This window comes from Bos grunniens, chromosome 4 (assembly GCF_055505025.1).
Source record: "Bos grunniens cultivar Pamir isolate PY7600 chromosome 4, Bosgru_T2T1.0, whole genome shotgun sequence".
Lineage (NCBI taxonomy): Eukaryota > Metazoa > Chordata > Mammalia > Artiodactyla > Bovidae > Bos > Bos grunniens.
The window spans coordinates 107,783,358-107,800,323 of NC_141168.1; the positions used below are offsets into that span (position 1 = coordinate 107,783,358).

Below are 16,966 nucleotides of genomic sequence, written 5' to 3' on the forward strand. Positions count from 1 at the left end.
CTGCAATGTGGGAGATCCAGGTTTGATACCTGGGGTGGGAAGAGCCCTTGGAGGAGGAAATAGCAACCCACTCCAGTATTCTCACCTCCATGAACAGAGGAGCCTTGTGGGCTACAATCCACGGGGTCACAAAGAGTCGGACATGACTGAGCGACTAGCATATTGTTGGTTTATGATATTATATTAGTCTTTCATGTATACAGCACAGTGTTTCAATATTTTATAGATTATACTCCATTTATAGTTATAAAATATTGGCTATGTTCTCTGTGCTGTACAATATATTCTTGTAGCTTATTTATCTTATATATAACAGTTGGTACCTCTTAATCTTCTACCCTTATATTGCCCTTCCCCACTTCCCTCTCCTATTGGTAACCACTAGTTTGTTCTCTTTATCTGTGAGTCGGTTTCTCTCTTGTTATATTCATTCATTTATTTCTTAGATTCCACATATACGTGATAATATACAGTATCTTTCTCTGCCTGACATTTCACTAAGCCTAATACCTTCCAGCTCCATCTATGTTGTTGAAAATGGCAAAATTTCATTAGTTTTCTATGACCGTGTAAAATTCATACACGCACACACACATATACACATCACATCTTTATCCGCTGATCTGTTGGTGTACTTAGGTTGCTTCCGTATCTCGACTATATCTTGGCTATTGTAAATTGTGCTGCTATGAACACTGAGGTGCATGTATCTTTTCAAATTAGTGTTTTCATTTTCTTTGTACATATATGCAAGTGTGGAATTGCTGGGTCATATGGTAGTTCTTTTAGTCTTTTGAGGAACTTCCACAGTGGCTGTACCAATTTATATTCCCACCAACAGTGGAATCAGTTCAGTTCAGTCTCTCAGTCATTGTGTCTGACTCTTTGCGACCCCATGAACTGCAGCACGCCAGGCCTCCCTGTCCATCACCAACTCCCAGAGTCCACCCAAACCCATGTCCATTGAGTCGGTGATGCCATCCAGTCATCTTATCCTCTGTCGTCCCTTTCTCCTCCTGCCCTCAATCTTTCCCTGCATCAGGGTCTTTTCCAATGAGTCAGCTCTTCGCATCAGGTGGCCAAAGTATTGAGTGTCAGCTTCAACATCATTCCTTCCAATGAACACCCAGGACTGATATCCTTTAGGACGGACTGGTTGGATCTCCTTGCGGTCCAAGGGATTCTCAAGAGTCTTCTCCAACACCACAGTTCAAAAGCATCAATTCAGTGCTCAGCTTTCTTTATAGTCCAACTCTCACATCCATACATAACTACTGGAAAAACCATAGCCTTGACTAGACAGACCTTTGTTGGCAAAGTAATGACTCTGCTTTTTAATATGCTGTCTAGGTTGGTCATAACTTTCCTTCCAAGGAGTAAGTGTCTTTTAATTTCATGGCTGCAGTCACCATCTGCAGTGATTTTGGAGCCCAGAAAAATAAAGTCAGCCACTGTTTACCCATCTATTTGCCATGAAGTGATGGGAATGGATGCCATGATCTTAGTTTTCTGAATGTTGGGCTTTAAGCCAACTTTTTCACTCTCCTCTTTCACTCTCATCAAGAGGCTCTTTAGTTCTTCACTTTCTGCCATAAGGGTGGTATCATCTCCATATCTGAAGTTATTGATATTTCTCCTGGCAATCTTGATTCCAGCTTGTGCTTCTTCTAGCCCAGTGTTTCTCATGATATACTCTGCATATAAGTCAAATAAGCAGGGTGAGAATATACAGCCTTGATGTACTCCTTTTCCTATTTGGAACCAGTCTGTTGTTCCGTGTCCAGTTCTAACTGTTGCTTCCTGACCTGCATACAGATTTCTCAAGAGGCAAGTCAGGTGGTGTGGTATTCTCATCTCTGTCAGAATTTTCCACAGTTTATTGTGATCCACACAGTCTAAGGCTTTGGCATAGTCAATAAAGCAGAAATAGATGTTTTTCTGGAACTCTCTTGCTTTTTCCATGATCCAGCAGATGTTGGCAATTTGATTTCTGATTCCTCTGCCTTTTCTAAAACCAGCTTGAACATCTGAAATAGTGTTCCTTTTTTCCCCAAACCCTTACCAATATTTGTGGGGTTTTTTGTATTATCAGTATCTTTAAATAAATGAAACAGAATTGAACAGAAATGTTAGGAATGTATCACATTGATTAGGGGAAGTGTCCTCTCACGAACTTTGTTTCAGGTATGTGTGTAAGTGTGTGCTGTGTGTTTCCACCAAATAAAATGCTTTTCCTAATGTGGGTCTTAGTCTGAAAAGTTGATAAAGCTCCAAACTTTCCCTTTTCTTTCTTTACTGCAAACTTTTGTGACTATAATGTCTAATTTCCATTGTTGGAATACCTTTTCGTTTTCTCAGTCATGGAGGCAGATCCCAACTTGCCTTTGAAGTCTGCTTTCCAAGTTCACGTCCATCATTCAGGGCCAAGCCTCTCCTTGCAGCCAGGCTTTCCTCATCTGTGCATTCACCTCTGGGTCTGTAGCATTCGGACTGGAAGATCTCTACTGCATGCTAATAATGCACTGTGGCACTTTAACAAAGCTGATTTCTAGAGCTCACTGCTAGCCTCTTAAGCTCAGAGCCTATTAGAGGGTGAAAATGCTAGCTAATAACGTAGTAGTAGGCCTAGTGGGAACGTGCTACACTTTTCCTGAATGAAAAGATGGAAGATCAGTCACCTCCAAAGTCATATTATTTTATACCAGGTTGTTAATAATTTTATTCAAAGTGTCTAGTCACCCCTTCACCCATCATCTTCCTTCTATGAGAGGAAATTATCAGTAAGGCAAGTGAGAGACTTCTCCTCCTGACTATCTTTAGCCAAATAAGATTTCTAGGGCTGCTTGGATAAGCATTGCTACTCACTGTTCAGTCACTAAGTAGTGTTGGACTCTTTTCGACTCCATGAACTGCAGCACACTATCCTTAGTGCTCAAAAAAAAAAAAGAATTTTACTGTGTAAGTCTCTTGGCTGAGCTAATGTTGTGGTCCTTTTCTTTCAAATGCCACGTCAACAACTCAACAGCTCTGTGCTACATGCGCAGGCAGCCTGCTGGTGCCTCCTTCTCACAGCTGTTCTCTTTCCCTTGGTCCTTCACTCAGATGTTCCCCAGGAAGTTTATGTTTTCTGCTTTACTTTTGTGCGTGCGCGCGTGTGTGTGTGTGTGTGCACGCATGTGTGCGCGCGATGCCTTTAAATATGCTGGCCTTGGGTAGGATTTTCTGAAGCTATAAATCCTTTAAGCACACCTGCATTTTTCAAGTAACACACCTGAAATCAGGTGCCCAGTCCAAGCTTTGGGGCCACACCGGGCAGATGGGGAGGAGGCCTATTTGTCAGCAGCCCTAAAACATCAAATGGAATCAATTGGACCCAGGTTGTTATTTAACCCGAACGTCCACTTAGGGCTCCTGACATGGTTGATGAAATAGTTCCTGTTCTGCCAAAGGGCACTGAGCCCAGAAGAGGGCACCGAGCCCAGAAGAGGACGCTGCACATCTTTGTGTATCCACCCAGGGCTTACCAGGTGGTGTAGTGGTAAAGAATCCACCCGCCAACAGGAGACCCAGAAGATACGGGTTCGATCCCTGAGTCAGGAAGAGCCCCTGGAGAAGGGGATGGCAACCCACTCCAGTATTCTAGCCTGGAGAATCCATGACAGAGGAGCCTGGTGGGCTACAGTCGACGGGGTCACAGAGAGTCAGACACGACTGAGCACACAGCACATCTACCCCCCTCTGCTAAATATACGCTAAACATTGTGCCCAGGGGCCCCGTGTGTCTCGCTCAGGCCTGGTCTGATAGAATCGCTCAGGTTTCAGGGACTACTAACCCTGGGGTTGAAACCCAGGCAAAGTACAGTTAAGGAGAATTTTACTGGCTACTTACTTTTGCAACTTAGTTAAATTTCTGGATAGTTTTATGCATATTTTATTCCTTTTTTTTTTCTCTCTTCCAGAGCAAGAATGAACACTTCCCGAGAAGTAAAATCGGTAGAACTTCCTAACTGTAAATTAATAAAAGGAATAGGTAAGCATTTGAGAGGAGGAAGTATTATCAAATACGTAAGTATCTGATAATACTCCACTTGAAGTATTACTTTGTGAGTTATTTGATTAATACACCTATTTAATTCTGTTCAAAAATAAAACTACTAGCCAGGAGAGTATTATCAAGTCAGTAGTGAGTTGTAAATACCAGATTACTTGACCTTCGACTCTACCAGCCTGTCATCAAGGGGTTTGACCGCTTTTTGATTATTTGTTTTTGTTTGGTTCATTTAGCAGAAACAGTGGTCAGGAAGCGTTTGATTTTATGGTAATATAACCTGAGCAGATGGCAGAGGAGGCACAGAAGGAGAAAGAGTAATGAGTAAAGGGTAAATGTTTATAAAGGCCTCGCACACCTTTGCCATTACCACAGGCCCTTTCCTTATGCATTTCTCTTTTAATATCTGGGAGGCAAAGTTTTCCCAGAAGGTCTCAGTAGATTTCCCCTCAGATCTCATTAGTCAGAGCTAGACAACAGGCTGGTGCCCTAGCTGCAAAGGAAGCTGGGAAAGTAATTAGGGGGCCTCCTTTGTGGGAGGCAGGCCCCTCAGCAAAGATAAAAAGGACGGGGTAACAGAAGCTGGTAGACAGCCAACAGGGAGGGTTGGAGGACTCAAGTCCCCATCTGGTTTCAACCAACCAGCTTTGTTATTTGAAAACAACTTGTTTGACATTCATGCTTTTGTTATGCTTGAGGGTTTGTTTTTTTAGAATCATTTATCTCAGCTGAGGTTAGAAAGGCTGGACCACATGATTTTATGCAGATAGCATCAATTAGCTTGGTCAGATATCTTATATTGCAATCTTTTTTCTAGAAAACAAGCATGATATTGATATTAAATATCACTGGATATTTGTAAAATGAACACCTCCACTAAAATTAATACCAAGTAAAAAGTCACATATGTCTTGAGATTGAAATTCAAAAAATTTACATGTATTTAAAGCATAACTAACTTGGTGAGTTATTTATTAATGTTTGTAAAGGCATATTCAGAATATGAAATGTATGCTCACTTTAACCAAAGCATTTGAAATTTGCTTATGTTTCCAATAGGGCTTTTCAAAGAGTTTATTTGATTTGGAATGATTAGGTGTCAGCATATACGGGGAGTTTACTCTGTGTCTTTAAAAATTGCAAGCTATTTTCAAATTACTATACCTTTTGTACATTTAGTGAATTTCCATAAACTTTAAGAGATTTCAGACTCTGAGGAAAAAGTTCTAGTTCATAAACTTAAAACAAATATATTAAGTGTAAGTTTTAAATACACTTTATTATATGAATCTCTTAATTTTTAAATAATCATATAAATCAATTTGAATAAATACAGGAAAGAATGATTTATTCTGAACCTATCAAAGAAGAACTAAATATATAGCCCCATTTTCAAGTTGGGAGTGATGAAGACAAGGCCCCCTAACTTCCCGCAATGGTCTTAACAATCTGTGCTGTCTGTACTCTTTTTTGAAGAAACTGGTGCTGAAGACCTGGAGATACTTCCTAATGGACTCGCTTTCATTAGTGCCGTAAGTGTTGCCTTTGATTTCCTGTGCTCTGAACCATTTTCTAGGACCAGCAGCTTGCCTTTCATTTCAGCCTTCTTTATACCAATGCCCATCTTCGAATCAAATGAGTGGTGATATGGTTCAAAAAACAACCTGTGTACGCATTCATACTGGTATAACGATTATGATCATATGTGTTCTATGCGTGTTTGTATTCCTGTGAGTACACTGAGCTCCTGTATTCCCTTATCTTCCACTGTGACAATTTGAGTCCAGTGAGTTCAAGAGTTTCCCATTCATCTGTCTGTTCCTTGAAGTAAGCAGTGTAGTCAAATACCTGCTGACTTGAGTGTGTGTGTGTGTCTGTGTATGTTACCCCTCACATATCATTTAGATTTTAATCCTTCTTTTTACACTTTTTGGAATAAGCCTTTTAATTTTAAAATGTTAGTAGGTCATGCCACAATTTCCAGACTTTTGGAAAGAAAAGCCCCCGTGTTGTCAAATTCTCCTGCACACAGATCATTGTGGTAGATGATGTAGCTCAAAAACAAAAGTCATCACCCTAATGAAGGATAACAGAATTGATAGAATACAGTATTCAAGTCATCCAGCCACTGAAAATCCTTTGCTGCCTATTGTAATTTATTTAATCCAGTTTTCTCCTATGAAGACTGATCGTCCTCTGAAGAGGTGTCTTACAAACTTTTTTTTAAAGCAACAGAATATAAATTTCCATTAAATCTTACATGCTGCTGCTGCTGCTAAGTCGCGTCAGTGGTGTCTGACTCTGTGCGACCCCATAGACGGCAGCCCACCAGGCTCCCCCGTCCCTGGGATTCTCCAGGCAAGAATACTGGAGTGGGTTGCCATTTCCTTCTCCAATGCATGAAAGTGAAAAGTGAGAGTGAAGTCGCTCAGTTGTGTCCGACTCTAAGTGACCCCATGGACTGCAGCCTACCAGGCTCCTCCACCCATGGGATTTTCCAGGCAAGAGTACTGGAGTGGGGTGCCATTGCCCTCTCCGAAATTTTACATAGGACCCCACTATCTAAAACAAATAGTAGCTGTGCTGGTCTACCTTCAAGCTATGGAAGGAGTTGTCCCCTGGAGTTATTAGACCCTAACCCTAAACCTTTGTTTCTGAGATGCTTCCATGAAACCTGCCAGGGGACGATCCATAACCCGTGTTCTTCTGTGTTCCTTGCTTATATTACTGAAGCTTATTAGTAAATGCCCTTTTGGTCTGCTCTTCCCTCTTTTTTTTTTTTGTAATTGTCATCATGGGTTGGTAGCTGTGATATTCAACACAGATGCTTTGCAGCTGGTGATGGAAGGGTCTGTGCCCATTATGTGGGGTTGCCTGGGAGCATGTGACTTCCAAAGACCCCCAAGGGCTGCTTGCACAAGCCAGCTAACAGGCTTGCCATGTGGCTTGCAGCCCGAACCAGACAGTGTGAACCCATGTGCTGTCTACCACCTCCATCAGCATTTGGAGTATTTGTAAAGTGCCTGTGTTTTCTCCTCTGTTATTTTATAAGGGATTACGATATCCTGGAGTAAAAAGCTTTGAACCTGATAAGCCTGGAAAAATACTGCTGATGGACCTGAACAAAGAGGATCCTACAGTGTTGGAATTGAAGATGACTGGAAGTAACTTTGATGCGTCTTCATTTAACCCTCACGGCATTAGCACATTCACAGATGAAGGTAACAAATTCAATGTCTATTAAAAATAAAACCAAATTAAAAAAAAAAAACAGAAAAAATGTTAATGAATGAATATTTCTTTTCATCCAATTAAAGTACAGTCATGAATAATGCTCTCACTCTGGGTTTTAAACTTACCTCCTATGTGAATTCAACATAACATAACCATGTAAATGCTTGAGAATGCTAAAATACTTGAGATTTGCAAAGCACCTAATTTTTAAAAATATGTGAATTTTAACATTCAGATAATCCCTATAATTACCATAGTGATAATATTCAACCCTAATAGAAATGAATTTTTCCATTTTAAACAATTATACAGATACAGGTGTTTACAACAACAGATCGCTCTAATGTAAGACACCTGCAACCTACAGACCCACCGCCAGTCACCCTCAATGCGTCGCTGCCCACCGGTTCCTTCGTTTGTCTTCAAACAGTCTCTCCACAGTTTGACAAATTGCCCCATCCATTATGCTTTCATCTGATTTCTTCCCTTCTTTTTGCAGCCCTTGCCTTGGTCTCTACATTAATTCTCAACCCTGGTTGTGCCCACAAGCACCTGGAGAGTTTTAAAAAGCCTGATGCCCAGGCCACAGCCCCAGATATTTTGATTCAGTTGGTCTGAGGGAGGCTTGAATGGTAGTGCTTGTTACAAGCTCTCCAGCAGTTAAGAATGTGAGACCAGGGTTGAGAACCACACCTATCCCCATGGCCTCCATCAGACAATCCCTTCCTTGGTCCTTGCAGACTTTTCTGCAAGGGGGGACTAAAATTGCTGCCTTGAAAGCCATCAGCAATGTCCTTATTAAGAAACTCTTTCGCAACTCTTCCCCTCCTTCCTTCACTCTTATTTTATACTGTTGGCCACTCAGGGGTAAAGAATCTGCCTACAGTGCAGGACCCTCAGGAGACCTGGGTTCGCTACCTGGGTTGGAAAGATCCCCTGGAGAAGAGAATGGCAACCCATTCAAGTATTCTTGCCGGGAGAATCCCATGGACAGAGGAGCCCGGTGGGTTTCATCCATAGGGTCGCAGTGAGTTGGTCACGACTGACGCAACTCAGCACTCATGCACTTGTTCCTTCTAGGCGATCTCCCCTCCCTGATACTCCGGCACACTCATCTGTTCTCATTCGGATCCTGCTGCAGCTTTTCCACCCTCTTCATTATGTTGCCACTCATTTCAAATTCTCTGAGCATTCCCCAAAGGACTGGTCTTTCACCTCCTCCTTACTTTCTCTATTTCAAAAAGGTCAGCCATGTCACAACTGTAGCTGTGTCTGCTGTCTAGGTAAACACCCTCCAAAGTGTATTATTATTATTTTAATCAGCTCTTCTGTCCCCTCCCTTCAGCTCACCAGCTATTTCTATTTGGGTTCCTCTCCTACAGCCACAGGCTTCCCTGGTGGCTCAGACAGTAAAGAATCTGCCTGCAACTTGGGAGACCCGGGTTCAATCCCTGGGTCAGGAAGATCCCCTGGAGAAGGGAATGGCTATGCACTCCAGTATTCTTGCCTGGAGAATTCCATGGACAGAGGAACCTTGTGGGCTACAGTCCTTGGGGTCACAAAGAGTGGGATACAACTGAGCGACTAACACAACACCTACAGCCAAATTAAACTCAAAATGTTAAAAAGTAATTCTTATCCTCTTATCTTCCCTTACTCCATATGACTTCCCTTCTTCCATATATATATCTATTGAAATTTACATACATACATATGTATTTCCCTTCCAGTCATCTCTTCACCCATTTAACATTCTATTTTATTTTTAAAATATTGTAAGTGCAAAGAAATAGGATGTGGGGTGTGTGCATGCTCTCTTGAATTAAAAAGGGGAAATAACCACATAAATATTATACAGGTCCTCATATGCGTTACTTTTGCGTTAAACACTGCATCGTGGATTCCTTCCCCTGACAGTACATCCAGAGCTGCTTTGTAACGGCTGTTTGGAATTCTATGGCATGGGAGAACCATTATATAGTTCATCTGTCGGTGGATATCGATCCTGTTCCTACCTTTATGCTCACTGAAAACGAATGCCAGAATAAACATCTTAGGCAGCTCCTGTGACTGCTTATGATACATTCCTAGAGGTAGATTCTGCTGCACAAAACATGAATCTGGGTTTTAATCCTCACTTTTGGTCGATTTCCACTTCCCATATTCCTCAGCCATCATCAGGGACTTTTGGTGCTTCCTGTCAAACCCCTCTCATATCCTTTCCTGCCTTTTCCGGTCAGTAGGGTAAGGCTCCATGGCTTACTCACAGGGACTTTCAACCAAGGAGTAACATGACTGTGGGTATAGCACTAATCCAGGCGTGTGGAGGGAAGCAGCGTCCTCCTGATCTAGCCCTTCTTTCCACCTGCCTGGATTACTGCTATACCCACAGTTGTATACTCCTTGGTTGAAAGCCCCTGTAAGTAAGCCCTGGAGCCTCACCCTAAGCCCTACAAGACTAACCTGGAGTCCTATGTCTATGGCTCTAATCTTCCCACTCTTTCATTCACGTCTACTCCAACTACAACCTCCAGCTAAGCTCCTGCCTCAGGCCCTTTGCACATTCTCTTCCTTCCACCTAGAACACCCTGTCCCCAGATATTCATATAGTTCAGTCTCTCATTTCAGTACCTGCTTTAGCATCGTCTTCTCAGAACTTGCCTGACTCCCATGGACAAGACATCTCATTACTCTGCATCCCTTTATCTGGTTTTACTTTCCTTCTGTAGCACTTAACACCAATTAAAATAAACATCTGCTTGGCAGGGGGCCTAATGGGAAGTCTCATAGCTGGCTTTTCTGTTCAGATTTCTCCCGTTCAACCTCCTAAACTTGACACTATTTTCCTTTAAACACCAATTTGGTCACGTCAAAGCTTTCCAAAGATTCACTGCTTCCGAAGGCAAAGACTATGGGCTAACATCTGATCACTCCTTCTTGACCACTCACACTGGTCTCTTTCATGCCGCAGAATTGCACTGACTCCTGGAAGCTAAATCCCTTTGATATTATCTCTCAGGTGCTCTTTTTATGGAATTTATCATCTCACACTGTGTAAATTACACCTGAGCACACCTTCTCTTATTGATATTCTTCTCATCTTTTATCTCTTTTATCTCAGTGCTGCATCTTGCTGAGACCATTTGCAGCAGAAAGCTTAATAAGCTCTTTGGAGTTTTAGTGTCAAGGGCTGCTCACTCCTAAGTTGAGGACTTTTTTTCCCCCTGTGGAGTCTGGTGGTTTTTAGACTGTCACTAGGTCTTCCTTTAGCCATTTTTCTCTGGAGCAATCACAAATGCTTCTCTCTACAAAGAGATGAAAATATTCCATCTGCCTGACATCCTAAGTACTGGTTGGAGGTGGGTAGAAATTGCTTTTTAGAGACAGAGCTGACAGCTGAGAGCTCGGTTAATGTTTCGATTTTTGTTTTTAATCTCTTCTCAGATAATACTGTGTACCTGCTGGTGGTGAGCCATCCAGACGTTAAGTCCACGGTTGAGTTGTTTAAATTTCAAGAAGAAGAAAAGTCACTTTTGCATCTGAAAACCATCAGACATGAACTTCTGCCTAAGTACTGAGATATGTCATATTCCTATTTTCCTTTAACACAAGGGGATGGTGTGTCTACTTTTAGTGTTTCCTTTGGCAGGGGTGGGGGTGGGGTGGGGGGACAATGGCAACTCTCCTTTCTCTTTTTAAAAATTTTATTTTACTTTCATTTATTCCTCTTCTAATGCTCTTTTTCCTCTTTCTTATTTTTTAAATTATGAAAGTATGATAACACATTTACAGGAGACTAAAGTTACTTAAAGCTCAACATTCAGAAATCTAAGATCATGGCATCCAGTCCCATCACTGCCTGGCAAATAGATAGGGAAACAGTGGCAGACTTTATTTTTTGGGGCTCCAAAATCACTGCAGATGGTGACTGCAGCCATGAAATTAAAAGACACTTACTCCTTGGAAGGAAAGTTATGACCTAGACAGCATATTAAAAAGCAAAGACATTATTTTGTCAACAAAGGTCCATCTAGTCAAGGCTATGGTTTTTCCAGTGGTCATGTATGGATGTGCGAGTTGGACTATAAAGAAAGCTGAGCACTGAAGAATTGATGCTTTTGAACTGTGGTGTTGGAGAAGATTCTTGAGAGTCCCTTGGACTGCAAGGGGATCCAACCAGTCCATCCTAAAGGATATCAGTCCTGGGTGTTCATTGGAAGGACTGATGCTGAGGCTGAAACTCCAATACTTTGGCCACCTGATGTGAAGAGCTGACTCATTGGAAAAGACCCTGATGCTGGGAGGGATTGGGGGCAGGAAGAGAAGGGGACGACAGAGGATGAGATGGCTGGATGGCATCACCGACTCAATGGACATGAGTCTGAGTGAACTCCGGGAGTTGGTGATGGACAGGGAGGCCTGGAGAGCTGCAGTCCATGGGGTCACAAAGAGTCAGACACAACTGAGCGACTGAACTGAACTGAACTCAACTGAAAGTTACATATAGTTTCACTGTATATTATTAATACAATTATTTTTTAAGTAGGTAAATTAAGACTTTTAGTTGGAGTTTCAATATCAAACTCTCAAAAATTAACAAAATAGACAGAAAAGTAGAAGGATATAGTAGACCTGGAAAGCACTATGAGCCAATTCAACATAATTAAGATTTATACAATTTTCACACAACAGTAGGATCCAAATTCTATCCAAGTTCCCATAGACTATAAATGAGGGTGACTCTCCTTTCTGATGAGCATAAACTCCTCCAGATGTTCATCCACAGAAACTTTTGAGGACTCAAGCTCCAGAGAAGACACCCCTCCTCTTCCTCCCTTGTTTCCCGGGTTGGCTGGATGCTGGTTTATGCCTCCTGGTCCCAGAGGATGTTCCTTTATGCTTTTACCAAGAAAGCACTCTGCTCTTCTGCAGAACCAGACTTAGTATCTCAAACCCAAACTGGTTTCATGGACAAATTTCACCTCTTGAGCTTATTTATTCAAGCTTATTGTTATTTACAGTGAAAGTTGGAATTATACATGTTTCTAAGAATTAGAAACACAAACCCAAGCAGAGATCTGTGATCCAATGCCTCTAAGACCTCCTAGCGTTGCTTCTCCTGCTGTTCATTTGCACATGATTCCTGAAACAGCAGCTCTGTAGTTAACAGCCAGCTCCATCCCAGCTTCCTCCATAGCACAACATCTAGAGAAAAGAAACACACACAGATCCCTGATCCCAACACAAAACTGACATCTTCACTTGACTTTGCTGTTGTTTTGTCGCTAAGTCACATCTGACTCTTTGCGACCCCGGGGACTGCAGCCCTCCAGGCTCCTCTGTCCACGGGATTCTGCAGGCAAGAATACTCGGGTGTGTTGTGGTTTCCTTCTCGAGGGGATCTTCTCAACCCACGGATGGAACTCATGTCTCCTGCATCGCAGGCAGATTCTTTACTGCCGAGCCACCAGGGAAGCCCTAGGGTTCTGTTTATGAGGTAATGATGGATTTCAGAAAATAATTTGACACTATCTTCCCACACAGTTTTTATCCTCTAATCGTTATGGTCTTTTTAGACTCTTAACCTTTATTTGAATAATTTACCTGCAGAACTCAATTATCTCAGAATGTGTGAATCTGGATTTCTTTTAAAACATGTGGTATGTACTTGCAGATGTCTAGCAAAGCACCTGCTCAGTGTTAGGGCTCTCCCGCTCCTGTCTTACCTGATGGGGCTGAAGCTGAGGAAACTGAGACTGCAGAGAAATCAGGTTACTGGATGAAGGCAAATTAACCAATTGGTGACCATTACAAACTACAGCCCAGGTCTTCATCTGCATGCAAGTTCAGAGACCAGCTTCTGCTGGGAGAGTTTGTTCATACCTTCACTCAACAAATGTATTTTGGAAAGAGAATGAGGACACTGAGTTGTCTGGAGACTGTGCCAAATACCGAGATCTAAATTAGGGGAAGGTGTGTGGACTAGAGAAGCCGGACTAATGGTAGAAATGACAGTGATAATAAAAGTTGAATGAGCTATTTCTTTTACCATTTAACCTTGGAAATCTTAGTTTTGTCCGATTTCCTAGGGTTAGGGCTTTTTTTTTGTTTTTTTTCCTTTTGTTGTTGTTGTTCAAAAGCTAAGTCGTGTCCAACTCTTTGTGACCCCATGGACTGCAGCACGCCAGACTTCCCTGCCCTTTATATCTCCTGGAGTTTGCTCAAACTCATGTCCATTGGGTTGATGATGCCATCCAGCCATCTCATCCTCTGTTGCCCTCTTCTCCTCCTGCCCTCAATGTTTCCCAGCATTTTTCAGGGTTTTTTCCAATGAGTCAACTCTTCCCATCAGGTGGCCAAAGTATTGGAGCTTCAGCTTCAGCATCAGTCCTTCTAATGAATACTCAGGGGTGATTTCCTTTAGGATTGATCTCCTTGCAGTCCAAGGGACTCTCAAGAGTCTTTTCTAGCACCACAGTTTGAAAGCTTCAATTCTTCGGTGCTCAGCCCTCTTTATGGTCCAACTCTCATATCCATACATGACTACTTGCAATTGCAAATGCATTGATCTTTGGCAATACAGAACCAAACTATAGTTAGTGTCACAATTAACAAAAATTCTGCTCTCCCAACCCGAGGGTTAGCCATGTATATTTTCATCTTTGTATTCAATGATTGTTTATATGGTTGTCTATAGCATTAATGGGCTTCCCTGGTGGCTCAGATGGTAAAGAATCTGCCTGCAATGTGGGTAGGCCCGGGTTTGACCCCTGGATCTGGAAGATCCTCTGGAGAAGGGAATGGCAACCCATTCCAGGATTCTTGCTTGGAGAATTCCATGGACAGGGGAGGCTGGTGGTACACGGGGTCACAAAGAGTAGGATACAACTGAGCGACTAATACAACAACAGAATAGCATTAATGTTCCAATGACTAATCTATTATAATAGAACAGGTTATTAATAATAATATTATTGGTCATTATTGATCATGAACTATATGCCAGGCATGGTACCAAAGTCTTTGATTAGTTATTTCATTTTATTCATACCCCAACCTTCCAAAATACGGAGAGGCTCAGAGCATACTGACACGCCATGGCCGCATACCACGTTGACAGCAAGCCACAAATGGAGGGTTCAAATGCAGCTCATCAGATTTCAAAACTATGACTCTAAACCTTTCTGCTCTGCTCTCTTTTTAAGATGAAAAACAGCAAAGGGTTAAAAAACATACTAATTTCGTACATTTACCTTTTAAAAAGAGAAGAAAAAAAAAAAAACATCTTTGCAGGCTTCTGCCTGAAGCCCATACAGACTAATCCTAAATTCCTAGACCCCCTTTCTCGGATAGGAACAGTGGTTACCATTGATGGAGGCTTTGTGAGCGGCAGGCTCACTGCAAAGCGGATGGCAGGCATTGTCTCATTGTAATTCTCACTGCAACGCCACAAATGAAGATGCTGACCCTTAGTCTTAGACTAATGAGCTGTATGACTTTGGGAAAATCATTTAACCTCTCTTTGCAGATGAGAAAACTGAGGCTCTGTATGCTTATCAAAGATGCCCAGGAGCCCGGGGTGGCGTCAGAGCTGATGTGCTGGGCCGTGACGCCCTCGGCAGTGGAACTGAGATAATTCTGTCCTGGATAATGGCCCAGAGGAACTTCTGTCACCTCAATCAGCACAGAATGACTCACTTATGTGCTCACAGTTGTACCTATTAAAGCAGAAAAATAGACTGATATAGCTTAGATTTTCAGTAACACAGAGAGAATCAAAATCAGAACAACAGCAATAAAAAATGCCACCGCATCCTATTTCTGAGCTTTCTCGCTCACGGATGTTTCACTCTGTTTAGAATCATGAAACTTTACAGCTGAAAGTGACCCTGTAAGTCTGGAAGATAGACCAGTCCATCTCCTCCTTTTTTTTTTTTTTTAAACAGATAAGTAAACTGAGGCCCTGGCATGTTAAATGATTAACTTTTGCTAGATCACACAGCTAATAGTAGCAGTTCAGTTCAGTTCAGTTCAGTCGCTCAGTCGTCTCCGACTGTTTGCAACCCCATGGACTGCAGCATGCCAGGCTTCCCTGTCCATCACCAACTCCTAGAGCCTACTCAAATTCATGTCCATCGCATCATCGGTGATGCCATCCAACCATCTCATCCTCTGTCATCCCCTTCTCCTCCTGCCTTCAATCTTTCCCAGCATCAGGGTCTTTTCCAATGAGTCAGTTCTTTGCATCAGTGCCTAAGTATTGGCGTTTCAGTTTCAACATCAGTCCTTCCAATGAATATTCAGTCCATCCTTTAGGATGGACTGGTTGGATCTCCTTGAAGTCCAAGGGACTCTCAAGAGTCTTCTCCAACACCACAGTTCAAAAGCATCAATTCTTCAGTGCTCAGCTTTCTTTATGGTCCAACTCTCACATCCATACATGACTACTGGAAAAACCAAAGCTTTGACTAGATGGACCTTTGTTGGTATAGTAATGTCTCTGCTTTTTAATATGCTGTCTAGGTTAGTCATAGCTTTTCTTCCAAGGAGTAAGTGTCTTTTAATTTCATGGCTGCAGTCACCATCTGCAGTGATTTTGAAGCCCAAGAAAAGAAAGTCTCTCACTGTTTCCATTGTTTCCCCAGATATTTGCCATGAAGTGATGGGACCAGATGCCATGACCTTAGTTTTCTGAATGTCGAGTTTTAAGCCAACTTCTTCACTCTTCCTCTTTCACTTTCATCAAGAGGCTCTTTAGTTCCTCTTCACTTTCTGCCATAAGGGTGGTGTCATCTGCATATCTGAGGTTATTGATATTTCTCCTAGCAGTCTTGATTCCAGCTTGTGCTTCATCCAGCCCAACATTTCACGTGATGTACTCTGCATATAAGTTAAATAAGCAGGGTGACAATATTCAGCCTTGTACTCCTTTCCCGATTTGGAACCAGTCTGTTGTCCCATGTAGCAGAGCTGTAACTAAAACGCGAGTCTCAAGATAGCTGGGTTTTTTCCCACTGTCTGGTGCTGCCTTGAACTGTTCTATATGAGCATAAACAAATGTGGCCTGGATAATGATTCCTGGACTAATTTAATGTCTGTGGAGTTTAGTCTGTCTATACACACACACACCACAGCACTTTTTCCCACGATACAGTTAATAGGTTTTTTCTGTTCCATTGATATAATAACCTCTTAGGGTTTCTTCAGGTAATCACTGTCTTTGAGGATTGTATAGGCGGGACTGATCGCACATAATTCTGGGCTGTAACAGCTGATGTGAAGGTTCCATCGCACACTCTGATTTTACGAGCATACACTCATGAGCGCCGTGTGTGAGCATGTCAGGGTCCATGCTGTCACCCACCTGTGTCACACGTGTGTGTTTCGATTGCAGTTTGAATGACCTTGTCGCTGTGGGCCGTGAACACTTCTATGCCACCAATGACCACTATTTTGTTGACCAGTACATGAGATCCTGGGAATTATATTTGGGTCTAGCATGGTCAAATGTTGTTTACTACAGTCCAGATGATGTTCGAGTGGTGGCCAGTGGATTTGATTTTGCTAATGGAATCAGCATGTCACCTGACCGCAAGTACGTGAACGCCTTAAAAATCACGTTTGTCCCTAGATTCTCATTCAACATGTTTAGAGAATATTCATCTTCTAAAAAAGGGGATACAT

General features: G+C 42.2%; 1 protein-coding gene across 1 annotated transcript in view; it reads left to right on the forward strand.

The window, feature by feature from the left end:
* PON1 (paraoxonase 1) overlaps positions 1 to 16,966 on the forward strand; it is a 33,641-nt gene that overhangs the window by 7,644 nt on the left and 9,031 nt on the right. The window contains exons 2-6 of the mRNA XM_086397780.1: positions 3,960 to 4,030; positions 5,525 to 5,580; positions 7,101 to 7,269; positions 10,727 to 10,853; positions 16,677 to 16,877. Coding sequence (XP_086253906.1) covers positions 3,960 to 4,030; positions 5,525 to 5,580; positions 7,101 to 7,269; positions 10,727 to 10,853; positions 16,677 to 16,877 — 624 coding nt within the window. The remainder of the gene's footprint in view (positions 1 to 3,959; positions 4,031 to 5,524; positions 5,581 to 7,100; positions 7,270 to 10,726; positions 10,854 to 16,676; positions 16,878 to 16,966) is intronic.